Source organism: Doryrhamphus excisus, chromosome 1 (assembly GCF_030265055.1).
Source record: "Doryrhamphus excisus isolate RoL2022-K1 chromosome 1, RoL_Dexc_1.0, whole genome shotgun sequence".
NCBI classification, from domain to species: domain Eukaryota; kingdom Metazoa; phylum Chordata; class Actinopteri; order Syngnathiformes; family Syngnathidae; genus Doryrhamphus; species Doryrhamphus excisus.
In genome coordinates, this window is record NC_080466.1 from 11528316 (window position 1) to 11545206 (window position 16891).

At 40.1% G+C, this 16891-nt stretch overlaps 1 protein-coding gene across 1 annotated transcript in view; it reads right to left on the bottom strand.

Annotated features, from left to right (window-relative positions):
- Window positions 1-16891, bottom strand: part of LOC131137935 (VPS10 domain-containing receptor SorCS3-like) — a 170606-nt gene that overhangs the window by 52032 nt on the left and 101683 nt on the right. The window contains exons 4-5 of the mRNA XM_058086792.1: window positions 14378-14536; window positions 326-399 (exon numbers count right to left, since the gene is read on the bottom strand). Coding sequence (XP_057942775.1) covers window positions 326-399; window positions 14378-14536 — 233 coding nt within the window. The remainder of the gene's footprint in view (window positions 1-325; window positions 400-14377; window positions 14537-16891) is intronic.

Genomic DNA, 16891 nt, shown 5'->3' on the forward strand with positions numbered 1-16891 from the left:
TGTAACTCCGTCTCGTTTCTAATTTGGAGCTAACAGCAGATTTTTTTGACTGTGTTTTTGTATCCTCACCAAACATACAAACAATAATTGCCAGCAATAAGCAAGACATAAGAGAAATGAAGTGTAAGGCAACATGTCTCTGGATACTGAAAGCAAAGTGTGCTCCGGAGGAGAAGATTAATATCTGCCTGATTGTATCAAGGGTGCAATATTTTAGTAGCATCATCAGTCAGCCATGCATCAATTTCACTTGCTCAGTCACAAACAAGGGCCTCTGCGTTCAAAAGTGAAGAAAACAAAAAAGATGTGAAACAAGATGACTCACCAGTAGAATCTTGTCGGGGTGACGTGTTCATGAACGAGCTGCCATTTTCTCCCAAAGTCTAATGAGCTGTACAGCTGTGAATATAGACAAAACGTGTGTAAATGCATGTTTCATCATTAACGCAGCCTCTAATTGGAGTACTAGTAGTTCCCGCAGGGTTATGAACCACTACCAGGATATAAACCGTTATCATCATTAAAAGTGTCAAAACTGTTGAAATGTGCTGACACAGATCCTGTTTGTATTTTACATTGATATTAAGCAATTGCAGTTCTGGACACTTTATGTAGTAACTGGAAGAAGATGTTTGTCTGCTCTTTGGTGAAGCTGAAGTTTAGCAAATGGTAACCCACAAACTGCTGGTTTTTCTCACTTATCATATAAAAAGCTCAACACTGGAGTTTTTTGTGTTAACATTGTGGCAGGCGGGGTCCCTCATCTCTTTGGACAGTGACATATGGGCCAGTATGCAGCCTCTCCCTGCTCTATTCATCAGTTCAGTGACATCTTAGATTTTAAAACCTCTGAGCAGCCGCATGTAATGCTTCATAGTTCGCAACTCAAATTGATAAATCAAATGCATGGTTAGCCAGCTGCCACACCAAACATAGCTGGTGAAATAGCCAAGTTTTTAAAGGCTGTATTCTGTTAATTATTGTGTTTTTAAAGAAGAAAGTAAGTCATTTACTTTTTGATGTGAGGTGAGCCTGTTTGCTGTCAAATCCTATTGCTGGCTATAGCTTCATTGTTGAATATTTAAAAATGAATTTGGAAATGTTTGGGCCTCAAACTTGCGGATGCTTGATGTGAAAGTTTAATGTTAGTGCGGCCCGCACAAGTTTGATATGGGTGCTGTATGGTTTCATGTACCCAGAAATGACAATTTAAAGCTGTTTGCACACCAGACACAATTTACGTAATTTTGCCCCGCCCATACGCGGGCAAGCCTGCCTATTTTGCTTTTTCTCTCATCATCCATGACTGATATCAAAACACTGAAAAAGTGTAGGGTATAGCAGAAGCAAAAGCATTGAAGACAGTTTCTTTGTTATTTATTTTTTTGTTTTTTTTAATAAACCTGATGCGGCCCCACCTCACCCAGACCCGAGCTCCCATGGCCCTCAGGTAAATTGAGTTTGAGACCCCTGCCGTAGACCTTAGTTTGCCCATTTCTGGCTCTGTGTGAGTATGCCCTGATCAGAACTTTGATAATGTATTTGGTTTTGCCATAAGTCACATCACTAATTAATGAACACAAATGATTAACTCAATTAGAGGCAAACCTCAGTTAGCGTATGCCCCGGTTAACACGTTTTTCGGTTTAACGTAGACTATTGCACAGGTAAAGTGTTCTCTCCTGCCTTGACGTCTTGGTCTAAAGCATATCCATCGGTGCCATGAGGTCAGCTGCAGGATCGTCAGCTGGTGCCACCATTAACTGATGAGAACATTTATGTCAAAACTTTGCCTCAGTTTGCGTACATTTTCCGGTTAGCATACTATATGTAATATGGTGCACATCTCCTTGTGTTATTAGTTCAATCATGATGTACTTTATCACAAACCGTCCTTGTTAGCAGCCTAGTAGCTTACTAATGCATGGAAAGAAGAAGTGGAATTCAGCTCCAACGCCTGTCTATGATGTCATCAGTGACTGACTCTGTAGTTCTTTGCCATTGAATACAGTCACACCACAAGCCCTAAAACATCTATTTATACTTTTACAATTGTAGTTTTACATGCATAAAACACTTGTTAAGACATAGAAATTGGGAATTGAAGGGATACATGCACATCTAAGGTTAGATACATTTATTGAATATGTGATTTTCGCCAAAGACATGATATGGCAGCGAGATCAACACAGACACCCCCTTCATGTTTTTAGTTACTTATTTCTTCAATTCTTTATCAAAATTCTGGCATTTCCTTAGCTGTGGATTATCATTGTAAATGTGTGCAAAGCAAGTCAAGACAAATGGATTCCCTCTGGCTTTTGCTTCCATTTTGACTGTACCACCTCTTCTTGTGTTTCCCCCAGTGGATTATGGTGTCTTTTTGCCTTATGCAAACAGAACAAATGAAGCACAATGTGTGCTTCAGGTCTCTTCTTTCTTTCACTGTCCAAGCTTTGTAGTATAAGCGAGTCAAAACTGCAGAAAAGAACACCTGGAACGTGTATTCTGCATTTTGTTTGTTTTGTGTTTGGATTGTTGCCTGTGTTTTTACAGATTGATGTATAAATGAATACATGATATCTGCTGTGCAGTCAAATCTCAGTTTTCATTAACCTTAGTTTTTGTGTGATTTTGGTTTTTGCTTTTTAATACGGTATTGCATGTAACAAATTTGTCCATTTTCCTTCAACTGTGTGGTTCCGCCAAAACGAGTGCCCAAACAAAGTACCCTATGCGTTCATGACTCACTGTCCGGCTGCTAAATAACCTGCCATGAGGCCAAAGCAACTTGCGAGTGTCAGCAATTTGATAAAGATGAAAAACATAATTATTTTGCATTGTTTTCTGCATGTGAAACTATAATTATTATTTATAAAATGTAGTGTTGTTGGGTGTCTGTATTACATTATTTCCTATGTGAAAAATTGCCTCACCTTTCAATTGTCATAGTCATAGTCTTTTGGAAAAAAATCATAATGAACACCGATGTATCACTGAATATCAAATCGGAGTCTCTCTACTGTAGCTATTTGTTTTTCCACTCGGTAATAATTACACCATGAATCACTAATCACATATAAACGAGAAACCTCATTATCTCTCCATTGCTTGACCAAGGTCACTGTCTGTACTGTCCTGATCGTGTGTTTCAAATTAAGTCCATTAAAAGTACAACAAAAGGCACGTCTGCCTCAGCTCAATGGAGCGAAGCAGAGCTGTCGCAGCCAGAGAAAAGGAAGTTGAGCACTAAAGATGCTTGCCATCTGGAGAGCCAGTGAGTTGAGAAATGTACTGCAGCAGCTTTGGAGCATTTTTGTATAAAATCAATAGCACATTTCAGACTGGGCAAGCAGGAGCAAAATTCGATCTATATAAATGTGATAGATGTGCAGGAGTTGTTTTATGTGTGACAAGCATCATTGCAGACACATTTGCAACATTTGTAATCACTGCTTACAACACAACACCCCTGTCTTTATGGATACAATAATGGGTAAAGTTAAAGATAAGGGTAAGTTAAATTTTGAATTAAAAAAAAATTTAAAAAAAGATGAAAAATTTAGTTAGTTAAGTAGACCAGTGGGTCTACTTAATACAAATGATTTTACCAAGTTACTTCAATTTGAACTTTGTAAATGTTAAGTTTCTTTCTTCTGCTGGCTTTCAACGAAGGCGGACTGTCCCTCTCCTGTCCCTTATCAACACAGACCGTAATGGACAAACAATGGACTTAGCTAAACAAATAGCAAAGTCTATTGGAATGCTGCTAGTCGCACTAACCCAAACATTATAATTAATCTTTATTTGCATCCCCACAACCACAAAATTATCCATAAATGTAAGGTAACTTCTTCTTCTTTCTCTTTCGGCTTTTCCCTTCAGGGGTCACCACAGCAAATCAACCGCCTCCATCCAACCCTGTCTTCCGCATCTGTCTCTCTCACACCAACTACCCTCATGTCCTCCTTCACTACATCCATAAACCTCCTCTTTGGCCTTCCTCTACGCCTCCTACCTGGCAGCTCTAAATGCAGCATCCTTCTACCAATATGATCAGTATCTCTCCTCTGGAAATGACCCAACTATCTCAATCTGGCCTCTCTGACTTTATCTCCAAGCCCTCTAACATGTAATGTCCCTCTGATGTACTCCTTTAAATTATTATTATTTATTCAAAATTATTTAAATTATTTGTACAAATTACTGTTTACGCTGTACATCTATCTTTCTGTCTTTCTTTCTTTCTGTCTTTCTGTCTTTCTGTCTTTCTTTCTTTCTTTCTTTCTTTCTTTCCTGATCCCATCCATCCTGGTCACTCCCAATGAGAATCTCAGCATCCTCATCTCTGCTACCTCCAGTTCTGCTTCCTGTGTTTTCCTCAGTGGCACCCTATACCAAACAACAACATCACTGGTTATCAACATCATTATCCTCACGAGGACCGCGGGGGTGCTGGAGCCTATCCCAGCTGTCTTCGGGTGAGAGGCGGGGTACACCCTGGACTGGTGGCCAGCCAATCCCAGGGCACATATAGACAAACAACCATTCACGCTCACATTCATACCTATGGACAATTTGGAGTCGCCAATTAACCCAGCATGTTTTTGGAATGTGGAAGGAAGTCGGAGTACCCGGGAAAACCCACGCATGCATGGGGAGAACATGCAAACCCCACACATGGATGCCCGAGGGTGGAATTGAACTCGGGTCTAGTTGTGTGGCCTGCGTGCTAACAACTCGGCCCCTTTCCTTTCATTTTAGCTGAAACTCTTCTATCATATGTAACTATGGGCGGCAATACAGAATTGAGGATGAATACCATTATTACTGAAGAAAGAAACTCAGTACATTTTTTTATCTTCCAGTACATGGTCTCTTAAAAAAGAACTCCAAAATCCAAAACTTCACACAGATTTACAATAGTAATGGGAGTGGATTTTAAGATTTTTTTTTTGTTGAATGAGATTTCAACTTATAACCTACATGTACACACACAGGAAGTAGTGTAAACCCCAAGACACGTTATGAAATAAAGATGAAAGACTGTTCAGAACAATTTAATACAATGTCATGGAACATACAATTTAATTTGCAAATGTAGGTCAGTATTGTTTGTGGGAGTTCAGCAATCATACGTGTTGCTATGAAGCCAGTCAGTCGAGAAAAGAGGATTTCCCTCTGGAGAAGCACAAAACCAATTTTATGCTCAAAGACTGAGACTCCTAAAAAGTGGCAATGTTAAACTATGACAAGTTTTGACCAAACATACCTACTCAAGTCTGAACTCAGGTTGCAGAAAATAGGCAGTCTCAAAGCACAATATGAACAATCCACCCCAATCCTGACCCCATTAGTCAGTGGTTGTCAATACTAACAAAGGGGTGACCGAAGTCCAGCCCGGGGGTCGTTTTTGACCCACACCTTGTGTTACCAGCCTGAGCTGGACTTGACCTTAGCTTGGGGACATTTTCTGTATCTGGACACAGTCACACTCACAAGCACAAGCACCTATGGTCAATTTAGAATCTCCCATGCATGTTTTGGGGAAGAAAACTGGAGGACCCAGAGAAAAGTCACACTCACAGAGGTTCAAAACAGAGCCTTTGACTGTGAAGTAGATGCAATAACCACACGGTCCACCGTGGCCTACCAGAAAACAATGGTATAAAATAAAAATGCTAATTCTTCGAATAAATGTAATTCAAATTAAAATTAATCCAACAAAGTAATTCTAAGTAATATCCTCTCCCTCCCTCCCTGAATAGTCACATGTCCCCATTGCATTTCTGGAAATGTTTAGCCATGATAGAATTCAGCTAGAAATAATTAACAGAATAAATTTGCATCATTAGGGTGGACTGAATTAAACCATGTTTGCATAGTGAACGACTGAAGGGGCTGTGTGGCTCTCTCGGAGAGGTGGCTTTGCCAGTTCTTTTGTCATTTTAACTGGACTCTTCTCAGAGGACTAGATAGTAGATAAGCTTTAGGGAAATTTTAATTCAAGGAAAAATTCATTAATTCATTCTGTATACCATTTATCTCGCTGGGTGACATGGAACCTATACGAGTTGACTGTAGGTGAGAAGCGGGGTACACCCTTGACCGGTTGCCAGTCAATTATATGTTGAGAAAATCATTCATTCATTCCGTAAACCACACAGACAAAACGACAACAGTTCCACATTTCCACTGTGCTGCTAGGAATTCACTCTGTATTGAACTCAATTGAATTAGTTCGTTCTCCACTTAACCTCTATTAACTTTCTCGGCTTTGAGGAGAGACCGTCAGCCTTTCAGCCAAGACACAGTCACTCTATCCTCAATGACCAATGACCTTTCATCCCGCTACACACCTTAAGTCCCTCTCAATGACAGTGGAGACTTAAGATTTTCTGTTTATCTCAATGGTTCTAGCTCATTCTAAACTTACAGCTTACGATGCGATATGTTACCGTTCCTTGCAGAACCCCTCCTCTTCTGTGCCTTCCAAGAGACCTTCTACCTGATTTCCTCAGCGGCATTGTCCCCAGCAATGGCCATGGTAGTTATCAGAACCTCCAGAAAACTCAGTTATTTCTGTAATCCTCAAACATTGATGCCCTGATGCCTATTCATTTTGGGTGTGCTTGGGAATTGACGTTGCAGTCTGTTCTGATCCAGTCTGTCCAGTTTCTTGTACAGTGGCACCTTGGTTTCTGTACACGCCCATTTGTGTAAGTCTGTTATCAACAAAAATATATTGTCAAAAATCTGTCTTTTTTTTCCTACGTGTCTCGGTTAGCATCGTGCCAAACATTGCACCTAACAAACTAGTCATTTATTGGATTTATTAAAGTGGAAAAATAAACAGTTGTGGTACAATTAATGGTGTCTGACTCAGTGGAAAAAAAGGTTTGCAGCAGATTCTTGTTCTGTAGAACAAAAAGCAAAATTCCAACAAGAGATATGTAAAAGAAAAGAAAGAAACACCACTCCTGCATCTCATCCACACAGAGGTCTGTCCAGTCGTGCATAATTTCATGGAATGGAGTGTCCAAAGAAAGAATACTCAGCGTTGGTGACTCAGTCTTGTCTGTTATTAATACACTGTGTGAGTCTAGCTGTGTTTGTAACATGTCTACTTTACTACAAAACGTTAGTGTGCTCCTAAATCTTACCCCAAAAGACATTGTCACACAGCTCTGTCCCCTCACGATGATGTCATCATAATTTGACTACATAGTTCTTTGCTAACTAACATATTTACACCACAAGTCTGTGCTGTTTTTATTCAGTACGACTGAAAACAAATCTAGCATGGAGCCAAGCCATGAAAGTTGGAAGTGCCAGCACTTTGAAAAACATGGTGAGAAACACTACTGAATTACAAAAAACACAACTTTTAGCAAGACACGGTAGTACTGATACTGCGGCTGTCCTCCCCACCACCCTCTCTGGTCCTCAACAAGAAGAGTCTTCATTACAGATAAATGCTAATTTAAAATAATTGAGAAGCACTGTGTTAAATGGACACTCTAAATTGTCCACAGGTATGAATGTAAGAGTGAATGGTATATGTGCCGTGCGATTGGATGGTTCAGGAGTCCAGGGTGTTCTCTGCCTCTCGCCTAAGGCAGTGTAGTATGTTTAGTTCCATTTACTTAATTCCAAGTAGGACCATGACTCCCAAGATGACATGATTTTCAGAAAACTTGTAACAGCTGCATGCAATAGGATGAGACTGAAGATGTTGGAACGCTGTTTGGGATCCCATATGGGCCTCGTGTCTTTGTGACACATGTTTCTGGATTCATTTGTCTGCAAGGCAATCCAGTTACCAGCTGTGTGTAGCCACAGTAAAAAAAATGCTTTTGCTCAGCCGTGATGTAATGTTTTTTTATCAGTTAGTTTTGTCTGTATGCCTATTTTTATTTAATGTAATTATTACTAATAAATTTAGTTGCATGGTTGTGTTCTTCGCTGGATCCACTGCCAGCTCCGTCTCTTAATGATGGGTGTGTTCTTGCACAACCATGATTGATGTAAACACAAAGGTAACTCAAGCTATAAATATTACCATTGTTGCAGTACTAAGCATGGCCAAATCTCCTGTTTTCATAGAACATGTCCAGTTTACAAAGCCTGTTTTTTTTTTTTTTCAAATGTCAGTAAAATGTCCCAGGTTTCATTGATTTTCCAGTGGGCCATTAAATTGAATGCCATTAGGGCACTCTGCTGCATGTGACTTAATCTCTGAAAGGCTGCAGTTTGAGTGGCTTTTTGAATTAACGTCGTCCAAAAGCCAAAGAAAAAGCAAAACATATGTACAAAATTAATCCTCTGATGCTTGGAGTTGAAATCTCATAAAATTGGAGGCTTCAACTTGCCAATTTCTTGTGACACCACCTATCTTTGTCCACATACAATGATGAGCTTTCATCCCTTCCTAAAATTGAGTCATTTAGCCACTAACACATATCCAAGGAACAGCCACCTCGGTTTCAGGTGGGTTCATGACCATCATTACCATCTGAATGGGAAGCTAACGAAGGTGATGGCACCCGAATGACCATCAATGGAGGGCAGAGGCCCTACTCTATTATATCCTAACAGTTTGACACCACTGGGGAGACAACCATTCCTGTGTGGACCTGCCTCCTCATTTAGAAGATAAATACACTGGATCTTGCATCAAGTTCTCAGAGTAGTGCTGTCCTATCTAGTCTGACTGTTGTGTGTCCCACCTAGTCTTAGCACGAACTGTTGAAAGGGGTAATGTCTTCTAAGACTCCTTGAGCAGTCCAGTTGTGATGCCCTGAGAATAGAATGATGTGGATGAATGAGAATATTCACAGTCTGGTGGGAATGGGCGGCACGGCGGATGAGTGGTTAGTGCGCAGACCTCACAGCTAGGAGACCAGGGTTCAATTCCACCCTCGGCCATCTCTGTGTGGAGTTTGCATGTTCTCCCCGTGCATGCGTGGGTTTTCTCCGGGTACTCCGGTTTCCTCCCACATTCCAAAAACATGCTAGGTTAATGCTAGGCGACTCCAAATTTACCATAGGTATGAATGTGAGTGTGAATGGTTGTTTGTCTATATGTGCCCTGTGATTGGCTGCCGACCAGTCCAGGGTGTACCCCGCCTCTCCCCCGAAGACAGCTGGGATAGCACCTCCGCGACCCTCGTGAGGAAAAAGCGGTAGAAAATTAATGAATGAATGAATGGTTTGGGAATCAGATTTGTGCTGTTTCCAGGAACACTTACTCAAATGTATGTCTTTGGCTTTGAATACTATTTTGTAATATAACAATGTTCTATACACACAGAGTACATTTCAGTATGATTTCAGTGTTTAATTACTGAGCGTCTTGTTTTTTTTTCATAATATGGTCACCTGACTGATAGTTCAATAGCTGCTTGCAGAAATACCAATGGACTGTATACAGGTCTCTCTGACAGCCATCACATAACTGCCCTGAGCAAGTGATGATGATCATAAACTCATCATAAAGTCCTGTCCGAGCTAATCCATTTTGTTGTTGTGAGACCTGAAACTGTCATAAAAAAAGGCTGGAGAACAGTTGTCTCTTAGACATATTGATGACTCTTGCCCAGCAGTCCAGATTTTGCTTGTGATATCTGTGATGCTTTAGCTGTTTTCCACTCAGAACTGTGATCTAAGGAGACCATAGAATTCCCATAGTGCAACAAAAAACAAAACCCACACAAAAGTTTTGCGTGTGCATCACCATCTTTTTAGTGCAATTTTCCAGATGTGAGGTGTTTTCATCCATCATGCCGCCATGTTGAAATAATTTGATAATAATAATTTGATAATTTGTAGTCAGTGTCTATACAGTATGTATTAAATTGTTTTGTTCCTACTTTTCATGAAACCAGATGTAAGCATATATGCATAATATGGCATTCATGTAGTGTATGTCCAAATCGCAGTAATACAGCCTTCTTATTTAATGTGCATACCATTTTGTGTTTTATGTATTTTATGTGACCTGTTGGCTACCTTGAATTTCACCTAGAATGAATTCTCTTCTGCCCATCTACAGCAGGGGTGGGCAAATATTTTGACTCGTGGGCTGCATTGAGTTAACAAAATTGTCCGGGGGGCCAGAACATATATTTAACACACACACTATTTTATGCTTATAATTTTCCTTGAATTATTTGTCTAATTTTATCTGTAAAAGTGCTTTATGTTCTCATGTATATTTTTTCAAGATCACTTTAAACATCAGACCACTTAAAATTATGTAATTTAATTTTACAGTTTTTTTTTTTTTTTTTACTAAATAAGTTTGTATGTTAAATGTTGAAATACTTAGAAAGCAACTGGCGGGCCGGATTCAAATGCTGGGTAGGCCACGTGTCCCCCGGGCAGTAGTTTGCACACCCCTGATCTACAGTACACGCAAACACATGACTTGTATCTTCTGCAAATGGTAACAACACAACACAAAGAGCAGTAGTTACATACTATTATCTAATTTCTGAATTTCCTACTGTAGATATGTATGCATGAAATCCTAAAAGCCCACTGTGACTCCACACCATTCATGCATGTCTTTGGTGAGGCTTCACATCTTTCAGTTCTAGGTCATGGAGGAACAAAAAAATACAAGCAATACTTGAGGCAATATGTTGAGGATGAAGTTTGTTTTGTCCTTTGTCTGATAGACTGAGCGCTGACTTATTTAGATCACTGTTGTCAAGTCACATGATTGAACTGCTCGGAGATGTAATATATTTGCAGACATGAACAGATGTTCATTTGAACTCAGGTCCTGGCAAAGTGGTAATCTCCTAACAGAAGACTCTTGGCAAATGAAAGGAAGTCTTCAGAAAGCAAATGCCAGGAATATTACCTCAGCTAAAATACCTCTATCAACTGAACTCAGGCATGATCATTATTCAAGCAGAAGACTAAATCAATTCAGTCCTATTACACAATGGTACAGTATGTTATGCTGTTGGAGAGAGGAGAAATGCTCACCAATATTGGCCACATTTTTTGTCTTAGTCATTCAACTGTTTCTTCATTGGAAAAACAAAACTGGCTATTGTTGGCCCAACCGTGCCAAAACAACACGGAGAAAACCCAACTGTCTTTCTGCATGAAGCTACACTACACATTGAGCTGATTAAAGCAGTGGTCCCCAACTTTTTTGGACTCACGGACTGACTACAAGTCGTGTTCCTACAAACTTACAGCAGACCAAAAGGGGTCAGGAGGAGGTCGTACATTATAGAAAAATTCTTTTTGTATGTATTATATATTGTGTAAAACCAAGACAGGAACATCAAATTAAAAGCACTAAATTAATACAGACACACTGTTCATTAGTCACTGTTTGTGACAATGTGTGGCCGTGTGGTAGGCAGTGTGCTAGCAGGAATTAACTTGAGGTTAACGTTAGCACTCGATAACGTCATAAAATTTTACTTTTATGAATCCACACAAAGTTTTAGCATTTGGGACCAAATATGAGGTACAACATGGGAGAAAGTTAGCACATGCACACAACTATGGTCCTTTTAAGGACAGGCAAAAGCATTTTTTTTACTCTTCTACAGGCCTGGTTCGGCCTGTTGGTGGACTGTTTCTATTAGTATACCCCAGTGCAGCTGTGTCTACAGGTGTAGAATACCACAAGTGTGTGCATGTGGATTGAATGAATAATTGTTTTTTGACTGGAGGGGTGACTGGCCGAATCGGCCCAGGAGAATTATCGACATGTTGTCATCAGAGGCAGCAGTGAAAATCTAAATCTAACCCTGACCAGTCTGTTTGGGTCTGCTACACTACTGCCATTGGCCTTTCTGCTAGCCTCCAGACATTGGCCCTGTCTGATGGCCTTGGAACTGATGTTGGCCTCCTGCGAGCTTTAAGAGCTGTCTGCTGGCCTTTTGCCTTTGGATCAGTCTGTAAGGCGTCATCACCCCTGACTGCAAGTATCCAGTTTTCACTCCCCAGGCTTGCCTGCTATCATCATCAAACATCGTAAAACATTATGCTTTTTTTTTTTACAGTGTCACAATTAACAATGATGTAGGACACGAGTATTAATATCAGCATTGTAATCAGACTGGTTGAATTTTTGCCAACTAACTATTAAATCTGTGTTTGTTCTAATTCAGAAGTAATTTAAAAACAATAATGTTTTATCTTCTGGTTTTGTACAATAGTAATAATTACTCCAAAGTATTACTAACTCACAAAAGTTCTCCTGGCAATACCCAGGATTTCAATGTCACTCTCTTCAACTTCAACAGCCACCATCATCATCATCATCATTTACAGCGGGATCCTGAACACCCATGCTGCCTTCTCTGCCATTAGAATTGTATTTACTGCCGTGCATTCTGCCATAACTCATCTGATTTCTATGTTTGTTTTTTGGGGTTTTTTCACATCCTCGCTCCCCTACGTCCCCCACCATAGCGGTGTTTTGACCACTTGTGCTCCACATACCGTACGTTATCTTTTAGAAGAAACATAAACAAGTTCCACAATGTGCTATTTTCGGAACTGTCATTGCGGGCAGCCGTGCACTTCCGTGTAGCGACACTTCAATCTCATTAAACTGCTTAAGAGTTACCAAGTGGGTGATAAGAATATCCAATTCATGTTTTTCTTTGTATTCCTGTTTATTTACTTATAAACACCCATACGTACATTATTCAGCCGTTTTTGTGATGTTCGGAGTGTCACTGAATACACCTTGCATTGTTGTGATGAAAATGAGAGGGAAAGGATGAAGGAACTAGAGGCCTGTGTGTTGGAGATACATACGGTATGTATACAGTGTTGGAACTGTACTGCTGTGTGTGTTCAGGTCAGAGCAAAGTTCTGAACATTGTCAGGCTCTGTGTGACTGCGTGAGGCCCGTCGGACTGGCTCAATGCAAAGTAAACTGTAAAGTATTGTTACTGTAACGTCCGTACCAGACTTGGATCACCAGTAAAACAGGATTTTATTGCAGGCTTGAATGATCTTTGAAAAGGCATCCCTGACACTTAGCCCTGTTATCCTGCCAGCAACTCGAGTGAAGACCAACAAATAGTCAAGTTTTTGATGTAAGTGGGTGCCCTTGTGCTTGCTCCTCTCCATCATTTGCCTTATCACAGAGGCTGCAATCAGAGTATCATGTTGTCTTCCTTCTCTGACACATGCTTGTCCAAATGACTATCACCCTCTCAGCTTGGAAGGTCAGATTGAGTAGGTGCCTGCTGCACTTACTGACAATCACTGCAACTTACTGACAGCTGCAACGGTAGCTCATTTGTCTTTATAATGTTATGAACCCCCATTTACACCCTCCCAACTTCAATTGATTTGTAAATTGATTATTATTTCACCACTGTCCCATAAAACAATAGAAACACACACACACACAACTTTTTCCTTAAAGATTTCCTTAAGATTCCTTAAAACCATAATTTTGAATCTCCCAAAACAGCCTCAGTGTACAAACATTTGTAGTACCCTTAAAAAATATAACACAAAAACATTTATCATTTAACCTGTAATGTGTGTCACACACCAGGTTTCATGTAAAAATAAACATTTAGGGTATTTTTGCTGCTGTCAATGTCAAAACAGGTCAAATTTGGCAAGAAGTGTTAAGTGTTAAGAGGTTAAAGTCATGAAAGGGAATCGGGACTTACCGCAAAATCACTTGCTCCATTGTATTTGTCCCAAAATGGATTTTGATATTGCATGAATATATTTTCACTCCTGCACACAAGTCCTCGGGGCTACACTTTTCCAAAGCCTAACATGAACGCACTGCTGATTAAATTCAAAGTGACATAGTCTGAAAACTATTAGCCAGTTACAAGCTGAAAACGACCATATGAAAGCCCCTCGCTGCTGGCCTGAATGTCAAAATGAAGGGTCGAGGCTGTGAGGGAATGAAGACTCCACTAACATCTGTGAAAACCACATTTGACTTACTACATGAGAAACATATTTTTTTCCACTACCCCGAGGAGATAGTGGCAACATGCAGATGAGTCAAGCAGAGGCAGTCATCTTCTGGTGCTTTTTCTTTGTGTGCCAAGGTGTCGATATGCTGATGCAAATACCAACAGCATCTGACTGCATGCACTGACTCTGACTCTCTTGTTCAGTTGCCAAACGCATGCACCGCCTTCTTCAACTTTACTGCTTGATGCATAGCCGGCTTTCATTACTGAGGCGTATTTAATCAGTGAGATGAATCAATGTTAATGCAATTGATCTTGCAAGGCAATGAAGATCTTGCAATTAGATTGCAAGCCAATCGCACCTATTTATACGATGTAATAATAATATATACACACAATAATAATTGGATGGATAGACAGATAGATAGACAGATAGATGTCACCTTTTGGTCGTGGCTGTAGGCTAAGGCCCAGTCCTCTTCCGTGGGGTGGAACAAAAGGCTCAGGATGTAGAAAGTGAGGCGGTACTTCTGGAAACTAGCTCCTTCATCAGTGCTGATTAGCACACTGCTCTCAAACTCTGGATCAGTCAGTACCATAATCTGAGAGGGGGAAAAAGAAAACTGTGGTCAGGGAATAATGGAATTATTATTTTTTGTCAACGGTAAAAAAACGAAGGTCTGAAAGGAAGGTGTAAGTGAAGTGAAATTCTAAAAGTACATGGGGAAGGAAAAAAAGAGTAGTTTGTGTCAGGTGCAGTGTCAGCAGAAAAGGCCATGGTTTTGGCTCACACTGGGTTTATACTTGGCAAACAACCCCACTTTATTTCCAAGTTCATTTCATGAGTGTGACTTTGGCATGCCTTCTTGCCACGGCTCCACTGCTGCACTCGGTGGAGATCTTTTAGAGCATGTCCTCTTTTCCCAGGACTCAACTGTTTTCACAATATATATTTTTTTTTAAACAAAATGACCCGGCTTTCATTGAACCATTATATTGACTGGTATTAAGGCACTAATTGTATTGTATTGTAATAAAAAAAATGTCTATTGTATAAAACATGATTATTGCACAGGTGAGGGTGGGGGGCACAAAACCAGTCTTTTGGATGCTCTGGATTTGGATCTGCGTGTACCATATTTGAGTTAAATCATTGTCACACCAGATACTGACTGGTTTTGGACTCTCACCCCCAAAATACAAACAATTATGAGTTTATCTGTGGATTATAGCCATTAATCTTTCTTTTTTGTTTTTAGGTTTTCCAGGCTTCAGCTCATTTGCAGGTAACCTCGACAGTCTGGAAACCTTGAATGTCTTGCCACTGATGACCTCCTTTGTTGTGTTGGCACTGTGCTATGGGCCATTATCTTATGCATGATGAATCATATCTCAGTTTGGTTCTGGAATCAAACGAAAAGAGTTTTTCGTTCAAGTCGTCCCTTGCCACTTAGCTTTTTAGATTTTGCAGCTTCATTCGCGGCTTCACTCTCCGGTAGGGGAGGGCACTGATGTGATAATGCATTCATTTTTTCTAATATGTCCAGGACTACAACGGAGAGCTCGGACTGTATGTTATGTAAGTAAATTCGCTGGGATACCACATCCACACAGCCACTCCAGTCAGAGAGAGCCAGACACAAGAGAGTGTTTATTGGGTTTGGTTAATACACAGTTTAGATTTTCATTCAGCTGGCTGAATTGACATTGATGTAATGTCTGAGGTACAGTTTGTCTGGTATCTTTTATCACCAACACTGACAGACATTAAAAAAAATGTCAACAGCTGGATGGCTCGAATGTGCCATTGGTCCTCAGAAGACCCTTTGCTGCCCTGCAAGGTGCTTTGCGTAAAAAAAAAATCATTGAAAAAATTATAAAAATTTAAATTATGAAGGCCGCCCTGTACAGTGCCATCACCAAATGTAAACATATAATTTGGGAATTTACAACAGCAATTGACAGCAAATCCCAAATAACAATAGGTTGATCGTGATTGAGGGTCGTGAGGTTGATGACCAGAAAAATAAAAAAGTACGAACAAGAAGGAAGTATCCCAATGCTAACATGTGCGAGTAAATATTATGTGTTATATGTATTCTCTTAGAGTGCTTTAATAATTTTAATAAAAGCCATATTTAGAAGGTTCTGAACAAGTTTCCTATGCTCTAACTTTGCACGAGTTTGGCTCACACCTTTTTATATTCATCTATTTTGATATTTTTTTTTAGTCCTTCCGGTTGCTATCTTTTCTTCCTCCAACTTCCAGTTTTTCCCTGTCTTGTAAATTGGGTATGCATACATCCTGGTTCTATTTGTGTTACCTTCTTGTTGGCCATTTAAAGGTCTCTTTCTCCCATTGTGGCTCTGTCCACATCATTTTGTTTACTTAGCTTAGCTTAGCTTGCTCTACTTTAAGTCGCAGTGACCGCCTGTCGCTTCCTTTTATCATCATTGTGTGTTTTTGGTGCATCTATTGTCCAAGTGGGATTTTTGTTTTTGTGCATTTTGTGATTTCTGTCTCTGCTTTGGCAAAGGTTGCCAATCCCTGAAAAATAAATAATGGACACCCGGAAAGCGTGCAGGCCATGAGGATTATGGCTGGGTCTGAAACCAATTGACCTCAATAAACAAGGGATTACTCAACAGTACCGGTAGGTGATCATGCTACCAAACATGTTCTGTAAGCCTGAAGGCCAGTACTATTTATTTATGTATATATATTTTTAAGAGGTTGTAAGCCTGAACAGAGCGCTTGTTGAAGAGTACAAACTATTCCTGCCGACATATATCCACATGAAAGTTCTCTGCAGTCTCTCGAGTGCCTGCCAAATTGTGGCCCAAACCATGTTTCCCAATCTGATAGCATGTCATGTCATTGCACTGAATGATTGGAGTAAGTGCAAACAGTCTCCAGCTCAGCTGCGCCTTGACCATCACTGCAGTTTGAACCTGTA